At 43.7% G+C, this 13,527-nt stretch overlaps 2 protein-coding genes across 2 annotated transcripts in view; both read left to right on the top strand.

Annotated features, from left to right (window-relative positions):
* The window catches only part of LOC311129049 (exocyst complex component 4-like), a 181,299-nt gene extending 169,166 nt beyond the window's left edge, over positions 1-12,133 (top strand). The window contains exon 17 of the mRNA XM_084161309.1: positions 9,938-12,133. The gene's annotated coding sequence lies outside the window, so the exon portion shown is untranslated. The remainder of the gene's footprint in view (positions 1-9,937) is intronic.
* Positions 10,044-12,133, top strand: LOC311129052 (exocyst complex component 4-like). Its single transcript, XM_084161312.1, has one exon. It carries the CDS (start codon positions 10,055-10,057, stop codon positions 10,277-10,279), a length of 225 nt encoding a protein of 74 aa, XP_084017438.1. The 5' UTR covers positions 10,044-10,054; the 3' UTR covers positions 10,280-12,133.
* Positions 12,134-13,527: the final 1,394 nt, after the last annotated feature.

The raw sequence follows: 13,527 nt of genomic DNA, 5'->3' as shown, positions 1-13,527 counted from the left end.
GCTCTACCCAAGGACCACACACACACACTCTTCTGTGTGAAAGGGAAGGGTATGGAAACAGTGGCACCCAGGGTGGCCAAAGCTACAGTAGCTACTGTATATCTGTAGTTAAGGCACTGCACAGGCACTGAAATACTGCTGAAATGTCACATTTCAATTCTGGTGTGTTGAACTTTGTGTGACTATGTTTTGTCCAAATTTAATCTGGAGATATCAGGTTGAGTTAATTCATTTTCATTTTTGTAGTAACCGTTGCATCAGTCTTTCAGCGCTTGTTATGGATGTCTGTGTGTGTGTGATGTGAGGCATGTCTGTGTGAGTGACCTTGACCCAAGTGCTGGTCTGAGGCCAAAACTCCCTGAGAGGGAAAGACCCCTAGTCAGGCCTAGTGGACCTTGTTAAACACACACACACACACAGAGTGGCAGATACACAGTCACACACACACACACCATCTGGTCAGAGACAGCGCTAGAGCCAGGTCCCATCCCATAGACCTGGACGTGTCAGTGGAACGTCTGATAAACGTCAGATCTGTGTGTGTTTCTCTCTCTCCTCCACTTCTCTCTTTCTGTCTTTCTCTAGCTCTCTCTCTCCCCTCCACCTCTCTCTTTCTGTCTCTCTCTAGCTCTCTCGCTCGCTCTCTCTCCCCTCCACCTCTCTCTTTCTGTCTCTCTCTAGCTCTCTCTCCCCTCCACCTCTCTCTTTCTGTCTCTCTCTAGCGCTCTCTCTCCCCTCCACCTCTCTCTTTCTGTCTCTCTCCTAGCTCTCTCTCCCCTCCACCTCTCTCTAGCTATCTCTCTCTCCCCTCCACCTCTCTCTTCTGTCTCTCTCTAGCTCGCTCTCCCCTCCACCTCTCTCTTTCTGTCTCTCTCTAGCTCTCTCGCTCTCCCCACCACCTCTCTCTTTCTGTCTCTCTCTAGCCTCTCTCTCTCCACCTCTCTCTTTTTGTCTCTCTCTATCAATCTCTCTCCCCTCCACCTCTCTCTTTCTGTCTCTCCTAACTCTCTCTCTCCCCTCCACCTCTCTCTTTCTATCTCTCTCTAGCTCTCTCTCCCTCCACTTTTATCTTTCTGTCTCTCTCTAGCTCTCTCTCTCCCCTCCACCTCTCTCTTTCTGTCTCTCTCTAGCTCTCTCTCCCTCCACCTCTCTCTTTCTGTCTCTCTCTAGCTCTCTCTCTCCCTCCACCTCTCTCTTCCCCAATCCCTCTCTCTTTCTCTCTCTCTCTCTCTGCTGCTGTTTTTGTTCTCTGCCACTGCAGGAGAGATAGAGAGTGAGAGCGGGATGGATTGAGAAAAAGAGAGAGAGGGATGGAGAGGATGGATCAAAGATGTTGTGAAATAAATGGATGATGTGAACTTGGAGACCTTCTCTCCAGCTGTGTCCCATATATACTGTCAGTCCACCAGACGCCCGCTGGGAATCTGCCCAACAACTGCACTTTAACATTGCTCTAACGTTGTGGAGACGATGTCACTATATTTTTTCCTTTTATCTACCTACAGGCGCTAGCTAAAGACATTATCACGATGAATAAAAAAACAGACTGACACAATGTTTTAGCTGCATTTTCTGAAGGTTACATAGACATTCTAGCCAGTTGTAGCCTTACCAGGTGTTTCTTCATGCATGCCTACTGTAGTGGATCAATTATCATTATCACAGAACATTGGGAATGACTTTGACAGAATGCTGACATAATGTTTCTGAAACGTTACATGACATTCTAGCTGGACATTCTAGCCACACCAGGTGTTTGGTCCACTCTAGTGGATCAATGAGCCTCTAACGTCAACATCTCTCTGGCACAGTGTGTGTGTGTGTGTTTGTATGTGTCTGTGTGTGATCACACTGCGGCTGTTTAGCCATTCAGCACACACAGGTTGACTTACAGGGAATTACCAATCTGTTGAAACAAGCACTTTTACGGGAGGGAGGAAGGGAGAGAGAGAGAGAATTACAGAAGGACAGTGTTGGTTAGTGCATGTTCTCTAGATGGACTACTAGGGAGGGGTGTGTATTGTGTGTTAAACACTAAAAGTGAGTTTGTTTTTGGGGGTGGTGTCTCTGAGATACACACTAGAAAACTCTGTGTGTGTGTAACATCCCATCATAAGAGTGACAGTTGGTTTACCCTCTCTCTGACCTCCAGTCACACCCCCAGTGAGATACCCAGTGACCCGTCTCCAGCCTGTCATGTTATCCTCCTAGCATTACATGCTAACACTGCTTCCATGATAAGCCAGAGAATCATTAGCCTTCAGCGCTAGCCCCTTATTGTCTGACAGACATGGACGGTGCAGGTGTCACGGGGTTGAGTGGAAGCGTGGGGGTGTCTGGTAAACAGCTCAGCAGAGGGAGTCTGTGGTAAAACTCATCTTAACCGTGTTGTCAGGGTGACGGGGCTGGGGCAGAGTACAGACCCCGGCTTTAATAACTACAGCTGACGGCTATGGTAGGAGGATAGGGAGATAAACTGTTTGTGTTTAGTGCTTGTAGCTCCAACAGTCTCTCTCTTTCTCTCCCTCCCTCCTTTACCTGTCTGTCAATAGCAGGGGTGAAGCGGTGTTCGTTCCATCTGTTTTCTCTCTTTGTAGAGTTGATGTGACTACTTATCTCAGTGTCCTTTGCACTGCAGTAGCTGCTTTCTCTGGGCTTAGTTTAGAGTTAAAGGGACTTTCCCATTTTGAGCTAATGTGGTGTTAACTTGCGCTACCTGTTTGCATTCTAAGTGGCAAAGTAGAAAATGACTTGTCGTCTTTGAGCTAACTATCCACTTTCTTTGAACATGAGTCTTCCTCTTTCTCTGTCTGTCTGTCTGTCTCGCTCTCTTTCTCATAATGACTAGACTGGTCATTGCTGATGAAGCTGCAGTGTCTCTGCATAGAGTGTCTCTAGGCACCGGGAGGAAGAGGGAGCGAGAGGAGTGGGAAAACTTAACTGCACTCTCATTTGCGTCAGGAGCCCTGGCATTCGTTAGCAAAGCGACAATCGTGCGTTCCGCTTGATGGAGAGAATCATCCTGAGAGAATCTTCTCTCCTCCTCCCTCCATCCTCTCCTCCGCCCTATCCGTGGCAAACTAATGTGTTGTTCTAAACGCGCTGACAGAGGCAACCTTTAACGGCTTTAATATTGTACACACTGGAAATGAGAGGAAATTAATGCTGCTGATTCTTGTTTTCTTCTCTCTCTCTCTCTCTCTCTCTCTCTCTCTCTCTCTCTCTCTCTCTCTCTCTCTCTCTCTCTCTCTCTCTCTCTCTCTCTCTCTCTCTCTCTCTCACTCTCTCTCTCTCACTCTTTCTCTCTCTCTATCTCTCACTCTCTCACCAGCGACATACATAGATCTTCGCCCCGTCCTCTGCCACATGCACCATAAATTTGCTTAATACTCTTTGTATAAGGGGGGCTGCGCACAAAGGAGATGGGGGCTAATTAAAGTGTAATGGCACACACACACAGAGTTAGAGAGTGAGCGCTCTTGCAGGTGTTGGGGTGGGAGGGACGGGGGCGACGGTTGGCAAGTGGGAAAATGCTGGCGACAGTGACAGTGTGTTTGACTGAGTGAGTGACTGGTTTCCTTCATTATCTTCCCCTAATGGGTCAATAAAGGGTGGTGGGGGACGGGGGGGGGGTAAGAGCACAGAAAAATGTAATCTGATTAACAGCCGCTGTTGGGCAAATGGCTTTCCAAGCGCCTGGGTAATGAAGTAGTTGGTTGGAGGAGTTTTTGGCATCTGGGGTGCAATGAGTTGTCTCTCACACACACACACACACACACACACACCAACAAACAATATCTCTCACTCTCTCTCTCTCACACACACACACACAACCCACCCCCCTCACACACACACCCCACCCAGCACTTCCAAACTTCCCCCTGGTACAACAGCTGGGCAGGGTCCAGATAGCCAGGTGTCCAGGTCCCCCAACACAGGAGGAGGGACCAACACAGGGTCGAGATAGCCAGGTATCCAGTCAACATTACCACAGAGGGATGATGCCCAGTAGAGCAGGCCAAAGAGAGGATAGTATTGTGGGGCAACATGGAGATCCAGACATTGCCAAACAAAATCCAAACCCAAAGGCTTGAAATCTAAAGTGCAAAAGTGCCCTATAATAGACAGAAACACGGTATACCTAAAAACTGTGGTCATGTTCCAGATTGACTGCATTGCAGTCAGCAACTGCTGACTGACTGATCTACAAATCACCTTACATGCTAAATAACTCCTCATTATCACTTGTAGATCAGTCAGTTTGCTCAGTCACACAGTATATTAGACTTTCCTATTCAGTACACAGGCAGTCAACCAAAGATAGTGCCTTAGAGAACATTATATTCTATAGCCTTATAAACTAGGTTACAATACGAAGACTTCTTTACCATGCCGCAAATTGGAACAGCCTTGCCCAGATGTGAACACACAAATAAAATACAAATATACCAACATTTATACAAAGTAAAATGGCGGTACCACACGTCAATCATATGTAACACCCATTGTCAATTATCACTATTTTCCCCCACATCTGTCTTATTCATCCCCTGCTTTTCTACTTCCCTTTTGAGAACGGTGTGTGTATGGGTCATTAATTGTTCTCTTCAAAGCTTTGCCTTAAAAAATATATATTTATTTATTTTTTAGTTCACATTAACAATGTAGACGATGTCCTCCTGTGTGCAGCTAATCGCATGCAGTATCTGGGAAATGGAAGTGGTGTTTTGGACTTGAATAGACACACACACACACAGTAGACACACACACACACACACACACACACAGATATACAGTAGAGACACGCAATGCATATTTCATAATGTGATAAGAACACTGCACTGCCCATCAGAGGTTTCTCTCCGTGTCTCTGCCCGTGGCGAGCAAAGGAACCGGTATGGCCCCTCATCAATATTGACGAGCTCATTGAGGATGAGCAATGAAAAACGAACAGGGCCTTGGAGAGGGAGAGAGAGGGAGTGAGGGAGGGAGAGGAAAAGACACTGAGTATGCAAATTGTTCACAAACCAAGGGCATTACTTGTCAGCTACATTTTAAATTAATTAATCCCCACACACAGCTGTGAAAGTCTGTGCTTTTACTGGAGGTAATCTATCCCTCCCTATTTTTACTGGAGGTAATCTATCCCTCCCTATTTTTACTGGACGTAATCTATCCCTCCCTATTTTTACTGGACATAATCTATCCCTCCCTATTTTTACTGGACGTAATCTATCCCTCCCTATTTTTACTGGACGTAATCTATCCCTCCCTATTTTTACTGGACATAATCTATCCCTCCCTATTTTTACTGGACGTAATCTATCCCTCCCTATTTTTACTGGAGGTAATCTATCCCTCCCTATTTTTACTGGACGTAATCTATCCCTCCCTATTTTTACTGGACATAATCTATCCCTCCCTATTTTTACTGGACGTAATCTATCCCTCCCTATTTTTACTGGACGTAATCTATCCCTCCCTATTTTTACTGGACGTAATCTATCCCTCCCTATTTTTACTGGACGTAATCTATCCCTCCCTATTTTTACTGGACGTAATCTATCCCTCCCTATTTTTACTGGACATAATCTATCCCTCCCTATTTTTACTGGACGTAATCTATCCCTCCCTATTTTTACTGGACATAATCTATCCCTCCCTATTTTTACTGGACAAAATCTATCCCTCCCTATTTTTTCTGGACGTAATCTATCCCTCCCTATTTTTACTGGATGCAATCTATCCCTCCCTATTTTTACTGGATGCAATCTATCCCTCCCTATTTTTACTAGACGTAATCTATCCCTCCCTATTTTTACTGGACGTAATCTATCCCTCCCTATTTTTACTGAATGCAATCTATCCCTCCCTATTTTTACTGGACATAATCTATCCCTCCCTATTTTTACTGGACGTAATCTATCCCTCCCTATTTTTACTGGACGTAATCTATCCCTACCTATTTTTACTGGATGCAATCTATCCCTCTCTATTTTTACTGGACATAATCTATCCCTCCCTATTTTTACTGGACGTAATCTATCCCTCCCTATTTTTACTGGACAAAATCTATCCCTCCCTATTTTTACTGGATGCAATCTATCCCTCCCTATTTTTACTGGACGTAATCTATCCCTCCCTATTTTTACTGGACATAATCTATCCCTCCCTATTTTTACTGGACATAATCTATCCCTCCCTATTTTTACTGGATGCAATCTATCCCTCCCTATTTTTACTGGACATAATCTATCCCTCCCTATTTTTACTGGACGTAATCTATCCCTCCCTATTTTTACTGGACGTAATCTATCCCTCCCTATTTTTACTGGACGTAATCTATCCCTCCCTATTTTTACTGGACGTAATCTATCCCTCCCTATTTTTACTGGACGTAATCTATCCCTCCCTATTTTTACTGGACATAATCTATCCCTCCCTATTTTTACTGGACGTAATCTATCCCTCCCTATTTTTACTGGACAAAATCTATCCCTCCCTATTTTTTCTGGACGTAATCTATCCCTCCCTATTTTTACTGGATGCAATCTATCCCTCCCTATTTTTACTGGACATAATCTATCCCTCCCTATTTTTACTAGACGTAATCTATCCCTCCCTATTTTTACTGGACGTAATCTATCCCTCCCTATTTTTACTGAATGCAATCTATCCCTCCCTATTTTTACTGGACATAATCTATCCCTCCCTATTTTTACTGGACATAATCTATCCCTCCCTATTTTTACTGGACGTAATCTATCCCTCCCTATTTTTACTGGACGTAATCTATCCCTACCTATTTTTACTGGATGCAATCTATCCCTCTCTATTTTTACTGGACATAATCTATCCCTCCCTATTTTTACTGGACGTAATCTATCCCTCCCTATTTTTACTGGACATAATCTATCCCTCCCTATTTTTACTGGATGCAATCTATCCCTCCCTATTTTTACTGGACGTAATCTATCCCTCCCTATTTTTACTGGACATAATCTATCCCTCCCTATTTTTACTGGACATAATCTATCCCTCCCTATTTTTACTGGATGCAATCTATCCCTCCCTATTTTTACTGGACATAATCTATCCCTCCCTATTTTTACTGGACGTAATCTATCCCTCCCTATTTTTACTGGATGCAATCTATCCCTCCCTATTTTTTCTCTCTCTCTTTCTCTCGCTCTCTCCCCCCTCTCTCTCTCTCTCTCTCTCTCTCTCTCTCTCTCTCTCTCTCTCTCTCTCTCTCTCTCTCTCTCTCTCTTCTTTCTCTCTCTCTCTCTCTCTATCTTTGTTCTATTTGCAATATTACAACAGCAGAAATAGCTTGACACAAAAGGCTGCGGAATTGTTCAGTAATTCCTACATAGGAAAATAACCATTAGGTATAGTAATGGGGAGGCTTAGAGAGAATACAACAAGATAAGATAATAGCTATTCCTATTCAGGTACACACACGCGCACACTAGAGATTTGTACCTGTGTGCTTGTGACTTCATTGTGATTTCCTCTCCTGGACACAGTGGAAGACTTTCACTCAGCTTAACTTTTCTCTCCCTACTTCTTTGAGGGACACCACTTTAAATCACTCTTTCTCTGGGCACAAAGAGCTGAGTTTAAACAGGAGATCGGTGAAGAGATTGAGCTTCCCAATGCCCACAGGTTGTGTGTGTGTGTGTGTGTGTGTCCTTTTGTGGGCACCTCTCATACCCATCCAAAACACCATTGTGGGAGCGTAATCTAAGTGAATGGGATTTCTCTTCTAGCCAGTGGCGTATAGCGATGCTATCTGTTTGTCTTTGTGTCTTTGCTGCTGCTGCCCACACAGTCTCTAGAGGTATTTGGCCTGTTTAGCCCCGGAGCAGAGAAATGTGTGTGTGTGTGTGTGTGTGTGTGTGTGTGTGTGTGTGTGTGTGCGTGTGCGTGCGTGCGTGCGTGCGTGCGTGCATTGGGGAGAACAAGTATTTGATACACTGCCGATTTTGCAGGTTTTCCTACTTACAAAGCATGTAGAGGTCTGTAATTTTTATCATAGGTACACTTCAACTTTGAGAGACGTAATCTAAAACAAAAATCCAGAAAATCACATTGTATGATTTTTAAGTAATTCATTTGCATTTTATTGCATGACATAAGTATTTGATACATCAGAAAAGCAGAACTTAATATTTGGTACAGAAACCTTTGTTTGCAATTACAGAGATCATACGTTTCCTGTAGGTCTTGACCAGGTTTGCACACACTGCAGCAGGGATTTTGGCCTACTCCTCCATACAGACCTTCTCCAGATCCTTCAGGTTTCGGGGCTGTCGCTGGGCAATACGGACTTTCAGCTCCCTCCAAAGATTTTCTATTGGGTTCAGGTCTGGAGACTGGCTAGGCCACTCCAGGACCTTGAGATGCTTCTTACGGAGCCACTCCTTAGTTGCCCTGGCTGTGTGTTTCGGGTCGTTGTCATGCTGGAAGACCCAGCCACGACCCATCTTCAATGCTCTTACTGAGGGAAGGAGGTTGTTGGCCAAGATCTCGCGATAAATGGCCCCATCCATCCTCCCCGCTATACGGTGCAGTCGTCCTGTCCCCTTTGCAGAAAAGCATCCCCGAGGAATGATGTTTCCACCTCCATGCTTCACTGTTGGGATTGTGTTCTTGGGGTTGTACTCATCCTTCTTCTTCCTCCAAACACGGCGAGTGGAGTTTAGACCAAAAAGCTATATTTTTGTCTCATCAGACCACATGACCTTCTCCCATTCCTCCTCTGGATCATCCAGATGGTCATTGGCAAACGTCAGACGGGCCTGGACATGTGCTGGCTTGAGCAGGGGGACCTTGCGTGCGCTGCAGGATTTTAATCCATGACGGCGTAGTGTGTTACTAATGGTTTTCTTTGAGACTGTGGTCCAAGCTCTCTTCAGTTAATTGACCAGGTCCTGCCATGTAGTTCTGGGCTGATCCCTCACCTTCCTCATGATCATTGATGCCCCATGAGGTGAGATCTTGCATGGAGCCCCAGACCGAGGGTGATTGACCGTCATCTTGAACTTCTTCCATTTCCTAATAATTGCGCCAACAGTTGTTGCCTTCTCACCAAGCTGCTTGCCTATTGTCCTGTAGCCCATCCCAGCCTTGTGCAGGTCTACAATTTTATCCCTGATGTCCTTACACAGCTCTCTGGTCTTGGCCATTGTGTAGAGGTTGTAGTCTGTTTGATTGAGTGTGTGAACAGGTGTCTTTTATACAGGTAACGAGTTCAAACAGGTGCAGTTAATACAGGTAATGAGTGGAGAACAGGAGGGCTTCTTAAAGAAAAACTAACAGGTCTGTGAGAGCCGGAATTCTTACTGGTTGGTAGGTGATCAAATACTTATTTCATGCAATAAAATGCAAATTAATTACTTAAAAATCATACAATGTGATGTTCTGGATTTTTGTTTTAGATTCCGTCTCTCACGGTTGAAGTGTACCTATGATAAAAATTACAGACCTCTATATGCTTTGTAAGTAGGAAAACCTGCAAAATCGGCAGTGTATCAAATACTTGTTCTCCCCACTGTATGTTTCATCTGTCTGCTTTGTAGGACAGCCTACCGATGCTACTGTTTTCCCTATAAATATGGATTAAACCAGCATCAATATAAATATGGATTAAACCAGCATCAATATAAATATGGATTAAACCACCATCAATATAAATATGGATTAAACCACCATCAATATAAATATGGGTTAAACCACCATCAATATAAATATGGATTAAACCCCCATCAATATAAATATGGATTAAACCACCATCAATATAAATATGGATTAAACCATCATCAATATGTATGGCGGTGGCTCAGACCTGATCTCTTCCTTTGTGAATGTATATTTATCATCTCTGCTCTCACACACACACACACACACACACACACACACACACACAAAGTAGTACTAGATCAACAACATCATAGTGTTATGTGTGTGGGGCAGCATGATACAGTAGTACTAGATCAACAACATCATAGTGTTAAACTCATCTTCTCCCCTTTCTAGGCAGTACTATGAAATGCTGTACAACGCGGCAGACGAGCTGCTCAACCTGGTGGTGGACCAGGGCGTTCGCTACACAGAGCTGGAGTACATCCATGCCCTCAGCCTGCTGCAGAGGAGCCAGACGGGCGTGGGAGACCTGAGCACGCAGAACGTCCGGCTGCAGCGCCTCAAGGAGATCATCTGCGAGCAGGCAGCCTTTAAGCAGGCCATCAAGGACAAGAAGATCACTACTGTTTGAGAGGGGGGACATTGGGGGTCTGTTGTTGGCAATGGTCTTTCTGCATTACTGTCCAGTGTTTCTCAACCTCCTGTCTGTTAAAAGGGTTTAGAGTAAAGCATTACTGTCCTAGTACAGATGTCCTGGAGCAGTGTTTCTCAACCTCCTGTCTAGAAAAAGGGTTTTGATTAAAGCTAGTATTTTAGAGCTGACTAAACAGTGTCAGCTAACCATCTGAGGGACTGGTCAGCACCTTCCCAGGGACTGGTGTCGAACTGGGTTTGTAAAACTGGGTTTGTCCTTATTAGATCCCTATTGCGGTCCATAAATAAACCATGTAATATGTTTTAGGGGTTGAGATAATGCTGGTAGGCTGTAAATTGAGTAGTTACTGATTTAAGGTTTAAACTTTGTTACCAATATGCATCTGTTGTTGTAATTCATCTGCTTATTCACTGGCAAGAATGCAGCCAGTTCCTCAAGAAAAACACACACACACACACACACACACTCTACAACTTGTAAAAATGACTCCCTTCAATCATCCCATATGCGGTCGGCCCTAGTCTCACCTGTGGAGAATGGGGGAATTCTCTGAGAGCCTGGCTTTGGGACCTTTCTCATCTCATTTTCCTATTACATCTAACTGCTGCTCTCAATTACAGCTCTACCTCCAGCTCTCCCTCGTGGGCCCACTGACTGTGTCTTTTATACCAGATACCAGATTAGACTGTCTAGATTATCACTTCTCTCCTCTTGCTTTTGGCCATTCTTCTTCCCCAAGGACAAAGAAAGGAATTGGTTCCCCACCTCAGCTGTGGTTCACTCTATTTTTCTCTACATTTTTGAATAATGTAGATTGGATATAATGTAGCTATAGCCGATTCTGATTCTAGTATTTGCGTCTGCCCTGAAGATATGCATAGACTGTGCTGTAGCTGTAGCATAGGGGATGTGTATATAGTCCAACGCTCAAGGTGTTGAACTTAATAGGGATGTAATTGCAAATCACTACTCCCCTTCCTACCACTACAACTGCTAAAACTTCTGCTAAAACTATTCTAAAGTGAATACACTTGCAAGGAGTTACAAATCATTCCTTCCCCTCAGTATTTTTAGTTAATTAACTCAGAGGAAAAGTACTTAACAAGAGCGAGGGAGGGAGGAAAGAGAACAGGGGAGAGTTGTGGCGGTGCTGCTCCCCAGAACCCAGCGGAACGATCCATCATAATGACACGTAGGCTGGGATCAATATGAGCCATGTGGTTGCCGGAGGGATTGCCTAGCGCCATAGGAACAGCATTCGTTTTACTCAGCACACTCAAGACACACACGTACACATTCACACACAATGCACACAATAAATACATACTATATTACACACACACACACACACTATGGAGGTCTCTAGGGTTTGCAATACTCCACACACAATTGAGGAGTTTTTTTCTGCCAATTCTGTGAACAAGGGCACACTCCATCCGGATTTAAAGTATCTGGCATATCTGATCCCTATACCCAAATTTGTAATAATGTGGCCAACTCATTGTAAAGATCTACACATATATTTCACTTTTTTTAAACGCTTTGCTTTATTTGTTTGTTTGCTAAGACATGTCCTTTTGCACATCTACAGTATGTAATATGAGAGTAGTTTCATGTCTGATTAGATTTTTCACATCTGATAAGAATGTTAATGCTAATGTGTCCCGGTGTGATTTAAGGATTTATTTTATCCTTACTCCATTGTCTGTTAAAAGTCCCTTTCAGACCAACGCCTTGAATATTCATGATTTTACACTGAATTGAAGAAAGATGATTTGCCAATGTGTACACTGATCTTGCTGGAAAAATAAAACATCAAAATTCCCTGTCTATATGAACAGTTTGTGTGTTTTTGTACAATGAACAGTTCCAGTTTCCTACCTTGCGTAATCAAGGGACTAGTTTCTTCCATTGACAAAGAGGAATTGACGAATGCCATACAGAACGAAACACTACCCAAACACCATGGTCTGTCTATGCGCTGTTGCACCATATTATTCAAAAAAAATTCACAGACACAAATTGACTGTGTCCGATGTAATTTCAGATAGACAGATCCAAAATATACACTCAGGAATTCAGCACACCTGCCAGATCAGATGGGATGTCAGAAGAAAGCTTTTTTATAGAATGATCAAGACCTGTTGAAAGATGTCTGATGTACAAAGCACACTACTTGAAATCTAGTATGTCAAGCTTTTTTCTGCATTTTGGTGAGCATGATTGAGGTTTCAACATGGTGATTAGTGTAAAGTTATTAGATGATGGAATGGCTTATATTTGTCTCAGCACACAAAAATGCAAAAGCATTAATATATTACTTTTTCCAGACGGTGGAACCTGGGAACCATGATTTGGAAGCATTTATGAACTGCTGGGAAGTGAATCAAAAACGACATATCCCACAGTTCAATTCACCTACTGACACTTCGTCATCGTTACTAAGCAACAGAGAGAACGCTATTAGCTCCAGCTGAGCAAACTTCCCAAAATAGCTAGCTACTGTTGATAAAACAAGTTTACTGGAGAACTGAGACCAAGTAGAGACTTTGGACAGGGTGGATATGGTATAATAAAGGCAGTTTATTCAGAGGTAAAGATATCTGGAATCGCGTGCACGGACCCGTTCGTCAATCTCGTAGGGAGATATCTGAGAGAGCCCCGAAACATTGTGTGCAGACATTTTATACAGTAAATGATGTAGGTTGAATCTAGTAGTTCTGATCTTCTGATTGGTCCTGATGAGTTGGGCGAGGTCCCCTCCACTGTTGCATTGGCTCTGAGTCGGGTTCTCTGTCTTCAAATGTTCAGCCTAAGAGAAGGGGATTTGTGTGTGTGTGTGTGTGTGTGTGTGTGTGTGTGTGTTTAACAGTGATGATGTGTGTGTGTGTGTGTGTGTGTGTGTGTGTGTGTGTGTTATCAGTGATGATGTGTGTGTGTGTGTGTGTGTGTGTTTATCAGTGATGATGTGTGTGTGTGTGTGTGTGTGTGTGTGTGTGTGTGTGTGTGTGTGTGTGTGTGTGTGTGTGGGTGTGTGTGTGTGTGTCCTCAGAGCAAGAACTCGTGAGTTGGAAGAACTGAGAGACCTATGGCGTGGGTGTTGTCCTTAGCCACCTGCTGACAAGGCTGACAAGATAGGACTCTTTTGTCCATTGTATTGAATACAAAGGCCCAACACAAAATGGGTCATGCACAAGATTTTAGTCAGACCAAGCTATAACATT

Source organism: Coregonus lavaretus (genome assembly GCF_964263955.1).
Source record: "Coregonus lavaretus genome assembly, chromosome: 5".
NCBI classification, from domain to species: domain Eukaryota; kingdom Metazoa; phylum Chordata; class Actinopteri; order Salmoniformes; family Salmonidae; genus Coregonus; species Coregonus lavaretus.
Note: the sequence above shows the minus strand (reverse complement) of the source record. Positions and strands in the feature narration are given on the sequence as shown.